Below are 21,911 nucleotides of genomic sequence, written 5' to 3' on the forward strand. Positions count from 1 at the left end.
TTTGAAACTTGAATACTTTACAGACTTCAAAGCATTCAAGACAGAGTATGCACCAGGCCCCAGGCGTCACAGAAAAGAGAAAACCCTCTTTTCTCCACAAATTAAAACAGAAATCAGACATCATCAAAGAAAGAGTCCAGGTTCTCCGTCATCTCAGCCACATGTTGGGAGGCGTTTGCCGCTGCTCTGGCAGCAGAGTTTTCCTGCGACTTCTGTGAAGCGTCCTTCTCTCTCTTTATGTCCTTGCCTTCTCCTAAAACTTTCTGGCTCTCCATAAAGTACTGGTTGGGGTGACTGAGGGAGAAATTGGCTTCCTCCACCTGCTCAGAAAAATGAGAAAGCACAGAAGAGGATAATAGCTGTAGATTAACTGATTCAGTGTAAGTTCTACTCTATATATATATTACTGATATATATATATATAAATATAATAGTCTTGTTAGAGATCAAAACGACCAGTCACCATGCTCTTTCTTATGCATTTTACTTTTATCTCTTAAACGCCGCATGTTGAGGGAAAATGAAACGATTTGTGCAGAAGAACAGCATCCCTCATGTGAGAAAGGACAACGACGCCTTCTTTTCCCCATGTGTACCCACTGAAGCCCTACAGTAAATCATATCTTTAAACAAAGAATTGGGAAGCACAAAACATTTGGAGGGCAGTTTGTATACAAGCCTCACTTCTGCCTTTTGTGTGCTCTGCAGTGTTGCAGCGAATCTGCTTGAGGACCGAGACGGCTGTTAATGAGTTCCGACCACTCGGTGGTTCAGAGTTTCTGAGGAGGACTGCACTCTTAGAAGCACACGGTTTAAAATCATTGCTCCTTAATTCAGCTGTGAAGCTGAAAAATTCATTTAAAGCTTCTTTTTTAATAATTTTTATTTATTTATTTTTTTAAATTGATTGCTCACATGTGGTAAATGAATGTGCATGTAATCACTGTAAGCAAACCAACAAACCACAAGCTTTTCATTAGGCCTAATAAGCAACCACCCATAGGACCTGGGCTACAACTCTATACTCTCTACAGAAGAATTTAGAGCCGATGTTCGACTAGCGACTGAGACCCAAATGGGACCCAGATTTCCTCCATAGTCACAAAGTAGATGATGTAAACAGGGACTAAGCAACTTTAAGAAAATCAGTCCAGTACATTCAGGAATGTTGTCGCCACAGCTGAATAAACCGCTTTAATACCATTTCAAAAGGTCAGAACTTCTTTTCATTTTATTTCTTATAAACCAATCTAACCTCTATATTGGGAGTGATTTTCATCCATTTTGTGTGCAGTTGATATCAAAATATATTAAGCAAATAAATCTACGTTACTACAGCCATAAAATATCCTCCCACAGTTAACCCTGTAGATGCTCCTAAAAAGGGACGAAGTCTCAGATATTTAAAGTAAAACAGATCAAATGACATAAGTATTTACAGGGGACGACATAAGTTGTGGTGCTAAAATAAACCCATAAAGATTAAGTGGCTATGACTGCCCACTAAGGACGGAAGCGATGACAGTTTTGGGTCTACGCTGAGCCGTCTTGCATTAGATGAAACCGCAGAGAAGAATAGAAAACCCCCACATCTGATGGGATCTGCGCTTACATTGTGCGTGAGCTCGAAGTATTTCTGGCAGGCCAGCTGGTAGTGCATTCCCTTCACCAGCTCCAGGATCTGCAACAGGAGATGCAAAAGGAAGGTTGAAAACTTACGCCTTGGACACGGCAGTTTTACACTCGCAGCAGCTCGTGTCGTAAAAAGACCCGTTTTCAAAATGCCCTTTAATTGGATTTTGGTCAGCCACCTTCACAAGCACACTTCATAAATCATAATGACAGCAGTGGATACCTCCTTTAGAAAACCTTCACAAATGGAATAAAAACAGAAAGCATGCCTCTTTGGGCTCATTTAGATATCAACATCACACATCAACTCTGTCAAGTGACTACATAGTTAGTTTAAAGCGGACGATGAAAGCTTTTTGTTAAAAAAACAAACAAACAAACAAAACCCCATCATGTTGCTTTAGTTTTCTTTGTCTCACATAGAAAAAACAACTGATATCATCCATCAGTATGAGAAATCATTGGTCAGAATGTTGTCCATCAATAGTAAAGTTAATTCAATAAAAAGAGGTGCTTTTTTATTTTTAGACAAAAAAAAAAAAAAAAAAAAAAAAAGAGGGGGGGCATCTTGTTTAAAAGGCAGAAATGCCATTTTGTACAAGCTTTGACTTGTCGAACAATTAACTCAAATGGCTAATTGCACTTCAGATTGGCTCGCTTGTCTTTGTTCCTCATTCTCAAAGGTTGTTTCAATGCAGTCATTACAGCCTTCTACTCTATAACAGTCATGTGTAACCCTTCCTTTACTGCCTCCTGCAACCCCTCATTTGCTCCAACCAACTTAAAAGAACAGCACGTTTCATAGGTAATACTATATGATATATTATTGAATACATACAGTGATGCAAAAAACTTCTACCCTTAAGGCTGAGCTTGTTTACGAACAATTGCTCTCAGCATCTCACTACTCTACTGGCACATAAAATAAACTCAAGTTTTATTTGCCTCAGATTTTTTTAGAACTGAATTTTGCTCAAATGGTTTCATGGGGTTTGGGGCACGAGGAAGAGATGTGACACAAAATAGGTCCATGGTTAGAAGCAGATAGAGATGGCCAGAGGGATATTCATCCATTAAACTGAGTAAGCACGGGCGGGGGCGCACCCACCTGACTGATTCCACTGGGAGACACCTTATAGGACTGCAGCTTCTGCTTCAGCAACTCTGGGTCACTGTGACGGAATGGACATCCTACCGGCAAAAGAAACTCCATTAAAAATAAAAATACAAGTAAATCTGCCATTAAGGGAGGAAACGGCATATTCGTCTAACTCACCGTGATAGTCGCCTTGGCTGGGTGGGTTCGACAAAATCACCTTCATGCAACTGTAAGGGGTGTAGTCTGCTCGCTTGCCTTCTTTACCAAACATGTGGCGGATGCCGTAGGCATATGCTTTGTCAAACTATAGAATGAAGGCAGGGGAGGGGGCATAAGTGAGGATGAAAGCATAAGAGGGACAAGGTTAGGGTGAAAAGAGACAATGTCATACATCTTGTCAGTTTTGACAGGGTGTTTTCCTCTATGAAATATAGAGCTATTAGGGAGAACCTGTTGAGGAGGTGTTGTCGCACTCGAGATAGCAGAATTACAGATGCCTTAATAAGGCCATCCTTCTCTGTGATTTTGCCCCTTGTCCTGTAGAGCACTTTGACACAGTGTGAAGCAAGTGCTTTAAATCAAAGCGTAAATGGAGGGGAATTCCAACACCCTCTACCAGTTTCAGGGCACCGGGTTTTTCATTTCTTCTGAAATAAAGCACCTTTGCGCTTGAAAGTTCACAAACAATTTAGAGTTTTACAACCACAGAGAGTCCCAAACAAGTCCTGAGAGGCCGACTAAACAAACGGGACAAAAAAGGTTCTACGCAGCTGTATTCTTATTGAGAGAAAGTGATCAAATGTTATATACAGGACTGGCCGAAGGTCTCTGAACTATTAGGTTTAGTTATCAATTTGATGGTGAAATTGGAGTAGCATCTGATATTCATAACACAGATATAAAAGTGTATTAGGACACAGACAAAGGAGATTTCCAAGTTCCGAGAAAGAGTTTCTGGTGCTCATCGTGCCTTCGAAAATGTCACCATTTCTAAATAGTTTGGAGCCCCCCAGCCCACTGTCAGATAGGCTCTGTGCAAACAGATTACATCTGAGACCACCACATCTCCCACACTGACTAATATTAAAGGAGAACTCCGGGGCATTTGAAGCGCGTTTCCATTGCTAGAGGTTGTCAAATACTGATAGTAGGACACAGACAGGTGCAAATCTGCGCTCCATGTGTGGAGATCGCGCTGTTCGCTCAGCCTGTCATGCGAGGCTAATACGTGGTGGCTAGGGGCAAGCGCTAACCCTTCCACGTAAAACAACAACTTGCACACTGCAGAAACGTCACACCACTTTATAAACCATCCGACAATAAAGTCACAAGCCTTACCATCAAAACCAAATGCATGGTTCTCACATTACTGGCATGGGGACGTTACAAAACAACTTTATAAACAGCATGTCACTCACCGGTTAGTTGTACGCTCGCGCATGTGAAAGCCCAAAAGAGTCAATGGACGATAATCACATATACAAAACAATTATCTTCTCTAGAAAAACTGCGTTCAAGTATTTAAAACATTACAACAATACATGCCCAGTAATAGCTCTTTTTGTCAAAGGAGTCAGGGGACTTTGAGGGGATCACTTATGGATTTAACTGTTTCGGTTCTGCATTTAATGGGGCTATGAAAACTGAAAAATATTTCAATGATAATGCACCCTTGGGTTGGGTAAAATATGCTGGCTGCCGTCCCATCTGCTGCCTCTGTGCAGGTGTCCTTGCCTGCTTCTTCAAACTGGGCGTGTGCAGACCAACATCCATCTGTAGGGACTTGGCTGAGAATGGATTCAAACCAAACACTTCAGAGACGCGGAACTACCCCTTTACTCTTTCATTTCAAACATACCTATGACATATTACAATGGGGTTTAAATGAAGCAAACCTAAGTGAGCCCCCATTATTTCTTGCAAAAAGCAAAGTTTCAATATCAATGACACGAGCCATTTATAAAAATAAAGTTCAACTTTATCTGGAATCCAGCAAAACTTCACGTCGTCAATTATTCATCGTCGAACCGAAAGTTGCCATGTACTTTTTGATGAGGGTCATTCTACACAACCTCCGCAGTGAACCACTTTTATTGTCCAGTAATTCTGGGTAGCCATTAAAGGCTTTTTTTTTTTTAAAAGAAGTAAAATACACCCAAAGTGCTCTGACAGTAGCAGGACAGTCTCCACGACTGCACCCACCATATCACACTAATGTTGCAATAAAACCCTTGAACTTGCTAATGGGACATGCTGCAGCAGCAATTTAAAAACCCATCAAATCGTCTTTAAGTACAATAAATCAAATATTAATTATGTAGAGCTTCTGGGGATTTGAGAGACCACTTGATTTAAGACCTCTTTACTTCATTAAAACAAAAACATGGAACTCCGCTGGCACTAAAGTGTGTTTAATATGTATTATGCTAAATAATGTGGACATAAAAAAGGATCCTAAAGTGATCCAAAGACAAAGACGACATGACATTAAAGTTTCACACTGGCCAAGGTGCTGCAGACCTCAGAGCTCGGTGATGAACAGCGGATCTCGTATAATGAATGGAGCTCCTAACAGAATAATCACAACCTTTCCATTTAATTGTCAACGACACTTCGGTCGTCACTTCAGGCGATCTTTAGATAAACCGATGACTCTCGAACTGGTTGAGTCCCCAAAAATCAAAGTACAGGAGCTAATCACATGCACAAAAGATGCATTAAACCAGCGGAGATTCATCTCTTTTGGTGCACGTCTTGCCCCAGGGGGAACATCTCTTCAATGCTCTCACACACACACACATGCTCCCATGTTCACAAAAATATACTGCTGCAATGGAGACAAAGTAATGGAACATGATCCAAGAGATTATGTAAGTGTAGGCAAGCTTGGTGGAGCTTCTTAAGGTCAGCCAGGGCCGCTGACAGATGTGGCTGGGCCCGGGACAAATTTCTCTGAAAAACAAAATTGAACAGGCTGAAGCTCTTGGAGAGGGAAAAACAAAGGAACCCACACAATGTGTTTCAGGTAATGCACAGCGCAGTCCCTTTTACTGGTAAAGTTATTTTTCACATTACACAGCTGGAAAAGAGCAGATTCAATTCAAATTCAATTCAAAAATACTTTATTTATCCCAGAGGGAAATTAAATGTTGATGTAACTCAATTAAATCAAGGAGTTATTATAGATGCTGATGGCTGTGGGCAGGAAAGATTTCCTGTAGCGGTCCGTTTTGCATCCAAACTGAAGAAGCCTTTGACTGAAGAGACTCTGTTTTCCGATAACAGTCTCATGATGTAGATGACCGAATTAGATTAGCTGCTCAGTCTCTTGGTCGTGGAGTGGGTAATGCCGGCTCAAAGTCACTCGGTCATGGCCGACTGTGAAGCTTCGCTTAATGTTGTCAGCAACACCTGTGCTTTTTTTTTTTTTTTTTTTGGTGCCATGTGAAAAAAGAAGGCCTATTACACATCGGAGAACACAGAATGTGCATGGAATGATGCCAAAAACAAGATATATGGGGTCCGACGTGATCGGTTTAGAGATGGATGCCATATGTTAGAATTCTTAAAGCACGCGACCAAACAAAACGCCGGACGGTAACTCGGATATTCAGCACCGAGCATTAAATCATCTGTAATATTTTTCTCAGATAACGAAAGGCATCAGCGTTCTGTTTATCGAGGTGCTGGGATTTGTATCTGTATCTCATACAGAGCAGCAGTTGAAGAATTAGGGGCAGCAAAAGAACAAAAAAAAAAAAAAAAAAAAAAAAAAAAAAAGAAATGCTGTACATTTGCAAAGAGCCTCTAAGAGGAGCAATAAGGTGTCAGTTAATGACTTCCAAAGCTCCAGCCATTAGGTTAAAAAAAAAAAAAAAAACAGTGTCAGTTAGTGGAGATTAATTAACTCAAACATAACATCTGTAAAACAAGCAGTTCAGCAGCAGTCCCACCCCAAGGCAAAAACACACTCCAACCATGTGGGACAAATACTCTCCACCAAATGAATGGGCTTACTTCTACGGCAAGACGAATGAACAGATCAAGTCGATTTCATCAATTTTCTCCCCTCCCCTCTAGTCTAACATTACATCGCCTCTTCCTTCGGGCCTCCCTTTCGGCACCGCTGCCTCCCATCTTCTTCTTCCTCTTTTGCCTGCCGCATACTAATGAGCTAGCTTTGTGCAGCCTGCCACCGAGTGCAGTCCCTGACACAACACATACATCACCGAGAGAGCTGAAAGCTGGTCAGCACCATTCTGCTGCTGCTGCTGTGGAACAACAGCACGGCTTTGTGTAGAACCCGTCGCACTCTTTCTGGGAGCTCGTATGTGTGAACTAAGACACCCCTGAGACTGGGCCACCGAAAAGGGTCGCCACATCAGTCCCGTACACCCCGTGTTCGTGTGGTTTCTACTGATGTAAACGGGTAATGTGACGGGAACAGTTTTGTTTGTTTCCTTTAATATCTAAGACAGTTACTGTGTCCTTGTAAAAGGGCAAAAGATCATCTGACATCTTTGGGTGGCCGACAACGTTTTTCTTGATGACAACACACGCACCAAAAACAAAAAAGAAGAGCATAAAGCATTTCTTAATCCCCCCCGAATGGCTATAACCTGATTTACTGCCATCTTCATCCGGTGGGCATTCTGAAATGCTTCTCTTCGTTTCCATATTTCTGGCCATGTTGGCTAATGCAAAACATCACAACACGGCGACCTTGAGCGACGATTGCGAGCATGTTATGCACCACCCCATATATCACAAAAATATTCAGATGACTGTGCTGAGAAATCAAGGCTCCTCCATGCATACCTATGAATTCTAACGTCTTTGCGCCTATACTGGAACTTCTGATGAGCTTTCAGAACAGCAACAGCAATGTCTGCATCTTAAGTATTAACGGTCAAAAAGTAAGTTATTTCGATTCGACGGCATGTCAAACTAGCTCGCTGCCGAGTAACTTTGCATTCAATCAGGCCATTAACATTTTTGGGGCTTAAAAGCACCAGTGAGAATCGGCTGCAAATGAATGAGTTGAGAGGATGACTTTAAAAGATCAGCAGCTTCAATAAAAATTCAAAAATAATACTTTTCTTCTTCTTTTTTTTTCTCCCTTGTGTCCATTCATTTGTGGCCTCTCTGAAAATAAATCCATAATCACATGGAGATGGTTCCGTTTTCACTGTCCAGCCCAACTCTTTTCCAGACAGGCTCACTTATAGGGTCTGTTACAGCCCTTGGCCTTGGAAGAAGTGGTTCAGCCTCCCTCTATGCAGATTTCAGCGTGGCAACACACACCGAGGATCGGCTGCTTGGAGCCTTTGGCCTGCCTCCCTCCTGTGGAAAATCCATTGCACCGGCCTTGGAGACACTGGATCAATCAAGACGGCTGATGTTGCTTCAAAAAGCCTTGAGGAGGACTCATTCACCGGGGGAAGCTTTGGACTGACGTACAGCTCACCCCCTTTGTTCCGACTGAGAGTCTTGAGTGTTGTGATTTTGTGAGTCTTTGTGGACCTAACTATAAAAGTTTGTCTCTTGAATTTAGTTTAAATCTGGTGGTGGTTGTCCTTTGAAAATGATTTATTTTGTTTGACTTCTTTGTTGGCTGCTTTAGTTGAATAATAAAAACCCTTTTTAACTCCAAATACAAGACCTGACACATCTTTATGTTACCTCCCCCTGGCTGAGTTGGGTCATAACAGGGTAACACTGCTAAATGCTGTAGTCATCGGTCAAGTCTACGGTGGCAATATTCATTTTTTGTTGATGATCTCGATGCTGCTTAAACAGATCAAACACCATTAACAATGTCTATATTATCTTCTCCTCCCAGCGGCTGTGGCTCAGGAAGTAGGTCGATATTCACACCGATCTAAAGGAGTTGTCAATTCAATTACCAAGCGGGCACTTTAGCCTTCTTTCTTTTTTCGTTTCTTTGCACAGGTAGCAGTAAGCGCAGCACACACTTTTTATTTAAATCCAACAATAAATGTTTCATGTGAAAACAATTTCTGTCTGGAGAAGCTAAGACAAGGGATCAAACCACTATTCTTGCAGTTGAAATAAAAAGAGCACTCTAAAAGTTCTTTAGTTCTGAGCTGAAGCTAACAATCTTGTACCACTGACAGCCCAGACGCCCACATTTCCATAAGCGGCACGGCTGTGTGAAAAGGATCAAATGAGTTGAAATGTTATTTCAAATATCCTGAAAGGTGGCGCCTTATGTTGACTGATGGCACAGCTGCTACATGTCCAACTAGTAATGAGAGGATTTTAAATTGAAGCAGCATTTCAGCCAGTTCTCTAAAAAAAAAAAAAAAAAAAAAAAAAAAAAAGAAGAGTTGGGTAGAAAAAAAAAAATAATAATGGGACCCGCAGACAGCTGCCTGTTGTTCCACACAGGGAAAACATATCATATAATCTTCTCTCTCTCTCTCCCCACTACAGTCATATTTTTCATAACCCTGCATCCATTAGTGAAGATACCTTAAAATGTCATTCAGAGGGCAGTTTATTCAGCCTTTGTATGTTCCCCCAATAGTTTAAAAGCAGGGTCATATGAAGTTCCAATACTTCTAACTGCATTGTTGAGGCACCTGAGAGCAGAGCGGTCAGTGCAGGTTCATTTCCCAGAGTCAGATGACCCTCCTCCCCTAAAATACTTTTTAAAGATGTGACTCGGTCTGGATTGTGACGCTGATGAGTGATCACACAATAACTAAAGAATATAATTCAAATAACCCAGGCTGCAGCTAATCAAGTCTTCTCAGCTTTATTAAAAAGTTAGATTGATCCTCCTATAATTTGAATGATATTTTGTTAATCTTTGAAGTCAGCATGGACAGCTTTGATTGCATTTTGGGACGGCTCCTGGAGTATGATGAAAAATAGTGAAGTTCATATGTCAATGTTTTAATCATCTTAAAAGGTAACTTTGAATGAGTTTAACCGATGGGAACGTTTAAGGCAACAGTGACCAGCGAACCACCACACACCACCGCGCAGCCCGAGAAAAATGCATCCAATGTTTAAAGTAAGTAATATTTCATGACAAATATCAGCTCACTTCAAATTTGATGGCAACGCAATCTCAAAAGTGGGGACGGGGTCATGTTTACCACTGTGTAGCACCGCCTCTTCTTTGGACAGCAGTCTGTAAATGCACGGCTGCTGAAGAGATCAGTTGCTGGACTTTTTGGTGGAGGAAAGTTGTACCGTTCTCATCTGATATAGGATTCTAGCCGTTTAATAGTCCCGAGCCTTCTTTATCGTATTTCTAAAGCTTTCATGGTGCACCACATGTTTTGCTTCCATCTTACAGAAAGAAAAAAAATAATTGAGTCACTCGAATTGAAAGTTCCCCCTCGTGCACAGGCAACTTTTAACAGTGCATCTGGAAAGATTGGTCTCTGCAAGCAATTCCGAAGTGGCTGCACGGGGAAAGGAGCATAAAAAAACAGTTAAGTCTGAATCAGCAATATCTCACATTGAAGATAAGCCAGACAAGGCGAAGCGGGCAGGATCGTCCCAACAGTGTATGGACATATTTGTAAAAGAAAAGTCAATGCGAGCAAAGCAATTACCCATTTAAAAAGGCAGTTGTTTTCTTCAAATCAATAAAGAAATGCACTGACATTTATAAGCCCAGACCTCTGATCCATGTACACAAGCCGAACTAAGTCAGACCCACGTGTGGCTATTAAATGACCGAACTACGGAAACATCGCTGAGGTGAGAAATGCAAACAAAACAATGAAGTGACGGCCGACATCTTCAAAACAAGTCCAAGCTCCTTTCTAATAACTATATTTTAAAAAGTACTTTGAGACTAAAAGACGTGATTCATTTCTACTGACTCGCACGGCACGACATTCTATTTGTTCCCTCTGAACTTTTCCATTACATCGAGTCGTCTGTCACCGCCGTCTCAGTTTCACATGAAGAGCGGTGGTTTTCCTCCGGCAGAATTATTTCACCGTCTTTACTGTGGCTCTACCTCCCATTGAAAAACATAATCACTCAACTCATAACCACTTAGGTCTTTATGAGCCTCGCACAGAACTGTGTGCACGCAATGACACCGGTGAACTTGAAGCATAGATGGAAAGAAAGCTCATCAACAATAAAACATCATCCAATCAAGAGCTGAACAGCACTTAAGAGACGCTGAATTTGACTTATTCAGACATAAATAAACCCGGTAAAAGCTGTAAGCCATTTTGTACGTGCAGTTAAAGACAGCATAACGCCTCTATGTCAAAGGCTGTCACCTTCATTGAAAATGATGAGACGTCAAACAATAGTCCAGTGGTGGCCAACCGGTCAGAGACTAAGAGCCGCATTTTTTACTGTGTTACCACAAAGAGCCACATTATTTAGAAAAATGACCGAATTCTCTCCGTTACATCCGTCTGTTCTTGACTCTTAACTCTCGTCTCGGTCACGTGACGCATCAACGCTGATATTAAACCCACGAACCGAGCAAAATGAGTCAAAAACAGGCGTGTTTGGAAAGCTTCTTCCCAGTGAGGAGACAGAAGAAGAGGCTGTGACCACCAAGAAAAAGAAAGCTGCATTTTGAAGACATGTTTAAGCGTTACCATAGCGACCAGAAAGGATGTCATGTCAGGAGGACGCTGCTAATAAAGTTACATACAAGTACACAGTGGATTCAAGTTTATTATTATATTTACTAAATACCACAGAGTCTGTGTTGGTCGTATTATTTTATTTTGTAGTATTTATCCACCACACCTGAAAGGCCGGTCCGTGAAAACATTGTCTGACATTAAACCGGTCCATGGAGCAAAAAAGGTTGGCGACCGCTACCGTATTGAACTCAAATGAAGCGAACACGAACATAAAAAAAACCCAACACAAACACAAATTTTGGTATGAACTTAAGAGCCGCATGCGGCTCGGGAGCAGCGGGTTGGCCACCCCTGCAATAGTCGGTGTAAAAACAAGAAGATATAGACATTTCCATCTGCTAGTGCCATTTCTCACATGTATGAACTCAGTTATTACATAATTCCCATCTCTTTAATATCAGCCACGTGAAAATGTATCCCCGTGAATCTAAACTTGAGCCCCTTTCTGTTTTTAGTGTTGCAGGGGTGTTTGTGTGAGCAGGACCGATCAACTCAACGTTCAACTGTGAAGCTTTTCAAAGGCAACGTTACCTTGTCTGCGTCCACTTTGCCTCTTATGAACTCCAACCTCCAGAACTGCAGCGCCTGTTCCAGAGAGAGGCCGATACCTTTGAGGAAGAGACCGTACTGCATCCGACCGCCATGGCGGAGGTGGTGGTTCTCTTTGAGGGATTGGTGGAGCTGCCTCATGCAGAGTGGGAAAGACTTCCCCGAAAGCTAGAAACAGTCAGCGGTTAATGACTAAATACATATACAGATAGTTCATGCTATCACTGAGGGACTAGAATTAGTGGTAAATCTAACTACTCTGCTTTTACGCCTCAAAAAGTAAAAATAAATAAATTTAAAAAAAGGAAACCCTGAAGTTGGCATATCAACGGCAGATGATCGGTGCAACTTACCGATTCGATTTGTTCCAGGGAGATTTTTCCAACATTCTTCTGGGTGCTATAATCCTGTCCCACATACGCATGGCTGAAAGCAGATATGAGAAACACAAGTTCCAAGGTTTTCAGTTTTAGATGCAACCAGGATTGCCATTAAAACTGGTTAAATGTCGAACCTAAAATAAGGTTGAGACGGTGCTCTGCGGTTATTTCACTTAAATATAATAATAAAGTAAAACATACATCACAGTACAGCCTCTGATCTCCAGTCAAAGTCGTTTCAGACCAATAAGCCGCTATCAGGGGATCTTTGAGATGAAGACTTTGGTGACTCATTGCACCCCCCCCCCCCCCCCCCCCCTGCACCCCCCCGCCCACCATAAAGATTGGTGACATGTCAACAAACTTATATATTGGACCGTTCAAGAACACCATATGCATGTTGTTACTGAAGTCAGTAAATTTACCAAACTGAATGAATGACCTTCAACACTTTGCTGAAACCTATTAAAACACCACCTTGGAACGCGCCACCAGTGGTCGGGTGGATTCGGAGCAGCCAACGTCTTTCACTTCCAACAAAGCCACGACATAAGCAAAATTCTTAATCCTGCTGCTCACCTGAGGTGGTTAAGGAGCGGCTGGAGCCGTTCATCAGAATGCACCGCCGGCAGCGAGCGAGCTGTCAGCTGCGGAGAAGATGGGCATCACATGAGTAATGGCACACAGTCTTGGACAAAAGATTAGAGCAACTTAATACTGCAGGTCAAGTGTAAGCGAACTGATTTAAAGAAAGTGCATTAGCACACACTAATACAAACAATCTTAATTATAACTACATTGCATTTTGAGATAACTTCATCCGAATTGACGAGAAACATTTAATCAAACAGGTATTTTCTGATGAATTCATTTAATGTGTAGCGTTCCAACTCCTGCAACAGCTGCAAGTGTTCAAATTTACGACACTTAGAAACACAGACCGAACAGCCTGATGTGTGGAAGCCTTTAAAAGGGCAACTGTTCAGACATCTGCATGCACAACTGGCACCATCCTAAAGCATCCGTAGCAAACTGTCAGGCATCACCTTCCAGCCACCGTCTGCTCCTGGCTTTGTTTTTCTTTTAGGGCTGAAAAAGGCTCATCCAATTTCACACTTTTTCTTTTTTTTCTTTTTATTGATTCATTTTCTGTGACGCCCCGTTATTGTTTTTTTTTAGTGAAGGAAAATAATCATTACAGTGACACAATGGTACAGTTAGAAGAAAATTAGTTTGAGAAAATCGTTCCATTCCAACAGTTAGTGGCCCGGATAATTAGCTGGGAATGTGAGGATGGCACAACTAGACCATGTGGCTTTTTTTTTTTTTTTTTTAATTCTTTATGTTTTATATTGTCTCCTAATTTGAAAAAGCTAGCCCTGCCAGTCCCATGATGGAGGACTAAAGCAAATGAAAAGCATTGGGCTCACTATGCCAACATTTGTACAGATGCAATTATACCCCTACACAACAGTGTGTCAAATTATGGCTGGAGCCTAAAATGGATTCTACAGCCAGTGTAGAAATATATATATATATATTTTAGAGAAGAGTCCTGAGGGCGTTTGTCACCTAAATGGCAAACCCATTTCCTTTGAAATAAAAGGCACACAATCAGAACAGCAGGTAAAGGCTTGGTGCCAAGTTACTCTGCGTGCATTCTGAGTTTAGAAGCTACATATCAGCTACTCTCAGTAATCACACTCCTGTGATTCTGGTAATCATGCAATTCAATTTGCCAGGAGTGAGTTTTAAATGGAGGCGTTCAAATATCCAAGAAGCATTTTAGATGGCAGGCTGAGTGGAGCCATTTGTTTGTCATGGACGCAGGCGTCATTTGAACATACTGTGGTTGAAAGAGAGAACACAACATACCACGTCTGAACAAAAACGACTTTTTTTTTTATATGCACATGGAAATTAACTGAACGTTCCAACCTGAACTAAAAACATAAGCATCTGTTGTTCGCCGTCGACTCGGCGCTGTTTTGTTTGGCCTTTACATTCCACTAGCACAGTGCACTACTCGATTGTTCCGGGGCTTCATCACAAAATATTAGATGAATACTTTTACGGGAATGTAAACAAAACCAACAAGAAGTAGGCTAAATACAGACGGTTTTGAGTTTCAATAAAGGTGGACTGGTATGAAAACACTCGCTCAAAGTGATTCACTCACAAAATAAATGCAAATCTTTGGCTTTTTACACGCTCAGAAGTCCTTCACATAGAATGCAGTGAAATCTAGTGACAACAATTGGAAACTGCAGCAAAGTGAATCATTCCTAATTACCCAAAAGACTACATTGGCTGTGAATAAGGCCAAATGTGTGCTATCAAGCCATGGATTGGTTTTTCTCTTTTGTGACAAAAAAATAAATAAATAAAAAATTAAAAAAAAATTTAAAAAAAGCCTAGATGTTCCAAAGATCATGAAAACACATCTTTACAATGACGCAGCTATGAACATCATACACCATTTCTACCACTAGATCATCGCCAACTGTTATTTGCTGGAAGTTTTAATCTCCGCAAAAAAAAAAAATCTAACAAGAGAGATTGTGATTTCAATCCGAACATTAATGGTTTTTAATATTTTATACTGGTTAATAATTCTGTCACAAACTCCCCACTTGAAGCTCTCCGTAACGTGGACTGTATGGCATCCAATCATCAGAACGAGCCCACCCATTCGTCGTACAGTGCTCCTGGCTTTGGCTGTTGATTGTGCTCTTGCCCGTTCCGCATTCTCGACTTATTGCTACGACAGAACCAACCGTAGTTGTCTCCTCACATATATAATATTAATGGCCCCCGGTTCCAGAAACAGTGCATTTCATGCTCCTCGGGGCATTCAATGCAATACTCGAGCCTTCTTATGCTGTGCCGTCACAGACCCCCCCTGCCACAGCTTTAAAAAATACATAATGCCTGTGGGGACAGTAAGCGCTTCCATACTAGTTGTCGCCAATTTTCCCTCCAGACATTTTATGTCATGTTTGGACACTTATTCTGCTCATATGAAGCCTGCATTTCTCCAGTTGCCCTCAGGGCTCTAAGGGCAACTGCTGCAATTTAAGATTCTGCATTGTGAAACCAGGCTTCCTGCGAAATACAAAGCCTACATGAAATTGTCACGTCCCCTTGACTCATTTCTGCTATAGCAAAATCTCCATCATTCGTCCATTTCTAAAATAGCAAGCACGGCGTAAACACTCACTGCGAGAGCTTTCGATAGCCTCGTGCGGAAGTCATTGAGAACAATGGTGACAATATCCTGTTGAGGGATGTAAGCATAGCCTGCTTTGAGGTACACTTTCCTTGTTCGTACTAGATCAAGGGCATCTTGGAATGGAACCTTAAAAAAAAAAAAAAAAAAAAGGAAAAGAAAGAAAACAGTTCAGAGGGAAGTTAAATAATTAAATAATTCAAACGGTATGCATGCAGGGTGTGTTGGGATAAAAAAAGGCCGATCTTCTACCGTTTGATTCCCCGGATTTGAACACATTACACTGGCGACGTTGAGGAGAATGCTTTACACTGTGCTGACTGATGTGCACATTTAAAAAAAAAAAGAAAACTGTATTTCCTCAACAGGCCATCTCGTTTTTTTTTTGGTTTTTTTTAAACCACTAAATAGCACAAAGACACAAAGATCGAATACCGAACAAACATAAAGTAATACACAATTAGTGTAATGAGGCTAATTAGGTTAACTAGAAACAAGGCAGTAACAAGATTGGATAGAGACAAATAAAAGTATCCCAGACAGGCTGAGTGTTTGAGGAGATGAACGATGGTAAGGGATCCACCATTCTGTGTAAAACAGCATTGGCAAAAACTATCTAAGAGTAAAACTGTCTCAACGGAAAACTTGTGAGACTTTCAAAGTCTTTCTTTAATCATATTCGGTAACTGGGAGAATACTGGGAAATCTCTGTACACAGGGGACAAGGCTGGAGCTACTGCGTCAGATCTTTTCAGTTCCAAAATGCTTAGTGTTGATCAAAGAAGAGCTGATGCAGCAGTTATAAACAGAAATTTTCCCAACTTTAAAAAAAAAATTATAAATAAAATAAATATATATATATATATATATATATATATATATCTCGCCCACATTAAATTTAAATTTTGATTGAATTATCTTTTATTTAAACTGGGGACAGAGGAATATTCGCTCATTTATATAATACCGTATCCAAGAAGGGATCGAGCAATCATCATCATCCTGGTCTGTTAGCTTAGCATCACATAAAACATTCATCACTCGTTACACTACATCTGCATGCCTCGCTTTGGCAACATGAATTCACAACATCTATAAAAAAACTGCAGATTGATATCATGTATACCAGCAAATGTCTCAGCTTCAGGACTGGACATTCGTCTCAATGGACAGAGGTGAGAAACTCACTTTGTAGAAGTCCTGTTTCTCCACCGTGACTCCATTGAAGGTATAACTGGAGTTGATAAGTTTGTGTTGCAGGTCCGTCTTCTCTTTGCTGCCAATCTGAAAGGGTATTGATGACTTTTAGTGCAAAACGTCAAAGGCTGAACTGCTGTCACTGTTAACAACCTGAGGACCAAGGAATCTGAGCCTCCGAGCCGCCCCCCCGTTTATAGTCAACTTAACGTAGAGCAGACAAAACTTATGTAATGAAAAAACATCACGGCAGTATTTTGAATCAATATTCTGAGAAATCACAGATTCATAGGTCCCGCTAATGTGATCAAACAGCTCCATCTAGTGCAAATTCTACTAAACTCTACTCTCTTTCAACTGAAAGATGTCAGAGGCGTTACCGTCACTTTTTACCTTTTCCCTCATTTTATGCTCAGCTCCTTTGTAAAACTACGTAATCCTAAATTTGCTACAAGTGCTCCAGAAGGCCAGAAAACAAGCATTGTGCAGTTTTTGACATTCATAACTCGGCTGATGTTAAACCCAATCTCTTCTCGCAGCTTTTGGCAGGAGATTCTTCAGTTCAGATAAGTCCATAAGCCTTCGCCTTCCTCAAAGCGGAGGAGGCTAAAGCAGCAAGAATGCCAAATGTGTGAGTAAACCTCAGCAGAAACACAGAAATAAATTCTAGTGTCATAGAAAGAATTTATCTTTTGAGTTAAGAGATTTTCAGCTTAGACGGCTGGATGAAAGTTTTGTTAAAAAAAAAAAAAAAGATAGTTGAAAACCTTACCGCTTCATACTGTAGATTGTTTTTGTGAAGCAATTCCAGCTTTTGGTTTGATTCCAGTTGATTAAAGCGGTAGCGGAACAGATCGACCTCCTGTTGTATGAACCAGCGCCTCAGATCTTCCCTGCAGATGGAAATAAAAACGATCATCAGTGGAATCTAAACTGCTTGCATTTAACAACATTCGCCAGCGAAATGCAACAGAAACCGCAGACTCACGTTTGGCAATAGGCCAGTCGGAGAATGAAGTGGGAGATGTGGTCTTTTCTTTGTTTCTCAATGTCATCCTTAATGGAAAGCACAAAAAAAAAAAAAAGATAAATCACACAGAGGAAAAAAGACACACACGTAAGATTAAACGGTGTTTCTTTAAAAGAGAGGCCAAGTAACTGAATCCCTTAAGCTTGATTAATAGTTCTTCATCAGATTGTTGTACAAAGCTTATATAAGTAACCCATCAATCAGAGAGCACTTATAAGTGTGTCTGTCTGCACTAGACCTAGTTGGCAGCAGAGTTTCAAGGGTACCGAGGGTACTGGAACTTCAGCTTCCGGAATTTCTGCTGAACAACAGTTGCTTTTCCCTAAATAACTGCGGCAGCAGCAGCAGCAAAACTGCTGAACGGTCCGAGTCTATACGCTATTTGAAGACAAGAAAAAGCATTCTGGCTACGTACCGTTTACACAATGAGCAAACCTGGCCAAATTAAAGCCTGCTACATTTTTGCTTGGGAGAGGCTTCTTAGCATCTATCTTTAGTGTCTGCATGGTTCCTATAAAAACCCAAAAAGCTGGTTTTTGGTCATGAAGAAATGAATCTGTCTGTGATAAAGGGGTGGTGTGTTATACTTGCAAACAGTCATGAAAAATGAACCTTTACTCCACCTTTAAGGAGACAGTCATTTCTGTAATGTGATAAATGTTTCATGGCTAGGTTTTAACGTGGTTTTAATTCAACGCCAGCATACTTACAGTGTCTGATCTGTACGGAAAGTTCAGGTTTTTCAACTCATTGTCGAGTTTCCTCGAGTACTGATCCGACTGTTTCACACAGCTCACTCCCAAATTCTCAATGGTCTTCAACACTGCAGCGGCATTAGGAGGGGGACATCATTAAAGAAACACAACTAAAAACACAAGCCCTTAAAATGAAAATCTTTGCATGCTGAAATCCGTGTCAAAGGAGCCGATAAGACCATGTTTAAAGCCTTACGTTTCAGTCTTTCCACAGCAAATGTCTCAAATTCAGAGAGAGAGATGTTTTCCAGAGGAGGCTCTCCGTAAAACTGCAGAGGCTGCCTGTAGAGCTCGGCCTTAGGGTTAGGAACAAACTTCCTTCCTCTGCTGGTAAACTGCATGGTTCCTGCATGGAGAAAACGAGGATGTTTACTATGACATTCTAAATCAGCCTCCAACCCACCTTCAACCCCATCCAGTGTCACAAAATATCTGTTGATTCTGAGAACCACACACAAGAGACATAAACTAACTTGAACTTCTTGTGAACTCCATCACAAAAACTATTTACTTTTTGCTGCACACAGCCTCCAGCATACTATGCCAATGAGGCACTCAGTATAACGTAAAAAGAACAAAAAAAATAGTGCCTTGACTCATTTATTGCCCATTTGTTTTGTTCACACACCACAGCTGATGCTAGTCCCACTGCTACAGAATACAGAGAGAAAACAAGTAGAAAGAATTTTCACTGTACAACTATGATCGTGGCACCTAGAATCTAAGGATAATAGAAGGTAAAGCAGCTCCTACAATATACATGCTCTCGGCACCAATAAACCAGCTACAAGTTCGAAGAAGTTACTTTAGCCTTTGACAGAAACTGTCCTGCTAAAAGTAACAAGTGTCCTCAGAAGGGAACACAAACACAGACTCAGGTCAGAAATCTCTACGTTGATGGAGTAGCTGGCTAACGTGCAGTAATCAACGGAGAAAAAGATGACCGAGTTCAAACTAACACGAACTGCCGTAACAAAACTTCAACTACAATTTTGTCTTGACATTACCGATTAAACGGCGAAGTAAAGTCCTCTGGGCTCAAGCGCGCCAAACAAAGTGGACTGTTCAACAAACGCGGGTAAATGTTGAGGATGATTCCAATTCCGGAAGTAAAAGGCTGACGTAATGTAGGGAGCACTCGATTAGTTCTTTCCATCGACCCGGCCTGCTGTCCCTTTAATGATTATCTTATGGTATAAACAGGAATAAAAATCCCAATTTTCGCTTTGAAAATGTCAAGAACACTTGCTTTTGTTAAAGTCCCAGTAGGAGCAACACGCTGTGGCACATTTATGGCACTTTTCTTAGCAGGCAAACTACACCAATCCAAGTCACACGAACATCTGTTAGCATCTTTACTACATATCAAACGCACTCCTGCCTGAAGACAGGAAAATGTATTTTCAGAAAAAGGTGCATTACTCTTTACTTCTTCTCGAACTGACTATTAACTTTGTTCATTTAAATAAATTATGCACGTCATTATTTTGAACGATGACACGTTAACTATATAAGTATTTTCAGTATTATAGTATTTTTTTTTTTGTATTTCACAGTAGTCTGCTGTGTAAAGTCTACAATAATGCCGAGTCAGTTACATTTAATATTGTATTGTTACATAATATACTGCTACATTTCATTTTTAAATTTCAGTACGAAAACACATAGAGCTTCTACAATAAAATGAACAGGTACAGCCGTGAAAATTAGTTCAAGCTAAAGGAATCCTATGCAAAACAGAAAGGAACGATTTACTCGTAATTGTCAAAGTCGGACCCAAACCAACAAATAGGGCTCGGGCACGTGACGTCACTACGTGAGCGGCGGCCATACTGGAGGCTCAGAACTGTTTTGTTTACATTGTTTTCCACTGCGCGCAGACGTACTCCCGCCTGGTCTCGGAACTTTCTTCGTTGGTTTATCTATTTTACTTATTGTCTTTGCCACTATGGTCGCACGTTGCTGTGTCGTGGGGTGCAATAGCGTAAGCCGTGACAGGAATGGGGGGGAAATCGTAAATGGTTTATCTTTTTACCGGTTTCCTGCTTGGAGGCGCACCCACGGAGACCAAGTGTCCGAGATAACAAAGCGTTGTCGACTAGCATGGATCGCTGCTGTAACACGACCAAGCATAACTTTCCACTCAATCCCGGTGTCGATGAGAGTGTGTTCTCTGCATTTTCATTCTGGTAAGTTACAGACTTTTGTGTGTTGAGGTAAAGATCCCCACCTTCACAAGAGGACACTGTCAGTTGGAAGCAAGGGATGTCTCAATGGGTTAAAAGCGGAGGACAAATTTCTTGTGTATGCATGTATACATGACAATAAATCTGATCTTAATTTAATGTGGAAAATACAAGGAAAATTGCCCATCTCCGAATTCACGTGGAAAGGGCGATTGGAACTGTGAGAAACAATACACCTTTTTGTCAGCAAAAGTACCTATCAACATAGTTTTGCCATGCGAAGGTGAAGACAAAACATTCTTTGACAAGATTGTGTCTGTATGTTGTACTCTGACCACCATGAGCAGGAGTGATGTGCAAAGTTGAAGTCGTCTGAAATAAATATGCTTTGAGATACAGCCAAGTGTGTGTGTTTCATTATTTATTTACAAGTAGAATAACATGACAAAAGTGTCATTAGAATTGAAACTGTTGCAAAGTATAAGCACTGACACCACATACTATATACGCAATTATGTCCGAAAGGGTGAACTTAGGCAGTAAATCTTCGTCGACAATCCATTCCTTGCTCGGTATTTCATAAGGGTCCAGTCCGTTTATAACGCCAATCTTCTGTATGTACCGATCTCTGGCTTCCTTCTGTAATATATCCCACATCCTTTCTTCGATTTTAACATGCTTTTCTCTCACTTTTCTCTCACTGTTTGGTCCTTGATCTCCGTCTTGCCTCAGGGTTTGTTTACGAGATTGTGCCTCCAATATGGCGACCATATCCCAGAATGCAACGCGTGTGCCCGAGCCCTATTTAAGACTTTGTTGGAAACGTGTAAAAATCAATTTGTGCTTTCTGTTGTGTGTCTAATACCTCCAGCTCATCACTTTGATGGTTATATTCAAACATTAACACATCCATAACAGTCACAACAACTCAACAGTAAAAACACCATCAATATGCATGGTGTATAACAGCCAGTGAGTTAATGAGCGTTTTTAATCTATGTTAAGTCCTGTGTTTATGTTGATATGGTGTGGACATTCAGCCACCGAGGTATGACATTAAAACATTAATATTAGAAAGGAGCCGTTTACAGTCGTGAGAACTACAAATAATCCCAAGGCTCCCCTGGCGAGACGTTGGCTTCACGTTGACTCTCTTGCCTTGTGCACTCGTTGGCTCTGCTGCTTAGCAACAAA

The 21,911-nt window shown here is 41.0% G+C and overlaps 1 protein-coding gene across 1 annotated transcript; it reads right to left on the bottom strand.

Annotated features, from left to right (window-relative positions):
• On the bottom strand, positions 1-19,622 carry prim2 (DNA primase subunit 2). The gene is made up of 14 exons (XM_075484060.1): positions 19,539-19,622; positions 18,728-18,877; positions 18,487-18,599; positions 17,735-17,802; positions 17,519-17,639; positions 16,738-16,833; positions 15,541-15,678; positions 12,900-12,967; positions 12,294-12,366; positions 11,923-12,108; positions 2,909-3,035; positions 2,741-2,823; positions 1,613-1,681; positions 1-320 (listed from the first exon to the last, which is right to left on the bottom strand). The coding sequence occupies exons 2-14, from the start codon at positions 18,870-18,872 to the stop codon at positions 114-116; spliced, it is 1,494 nt and encodes a 497-aa protein (XP_075340175.1). The 5' UTR covers positions 18,873-18,877; positions 19,539-19,622; the 3' UTR covers positions 1-113.
• Between the last annotated feature and the right edge of the window lie 2,289 nt (positions 19,623-21,911).

Source organism: Odontesthes bonariensis, chromosome 2, assembly GCF_027942865.1.
Source record: "Odontesthes bonariensis isolate fOdoBon6 chromosome 2, fOdoBon6.hap1, whole genome shotgun sequence".
NCBI lineage: Eukaryota > Metazoa > Chordata > Actinopteri > Atheriniformes > Atherinopsidae > Odontesthes > Odontesthes bonariensis.

Excerpts from the sequence above, each read along its gene's own strand:
- prim2 (XM_075484060.1), bottom strand. The coding sequence starts at position 18,872 with ATGCAGTTTACCAGCAGAGGAAGGAAGTTTGTTCCTAACCCTAAGGCC. Across the intron at positions 17,803-18,486 it reads TTCCGTACAGATCAGACACT|GATGACATTGAGAAACAAAG; the intron begins GTAAGTATGCTG and ends CTTTCCATTAAG. Across the intron at positions 12,968-15,540 it reads GGCTATCGAAAGCTCTCGCA|CTGACAGCTCGCTCGCTGCC; the intron begins GTGAGTGTTTAC and ends TCTTCTCCGCAG.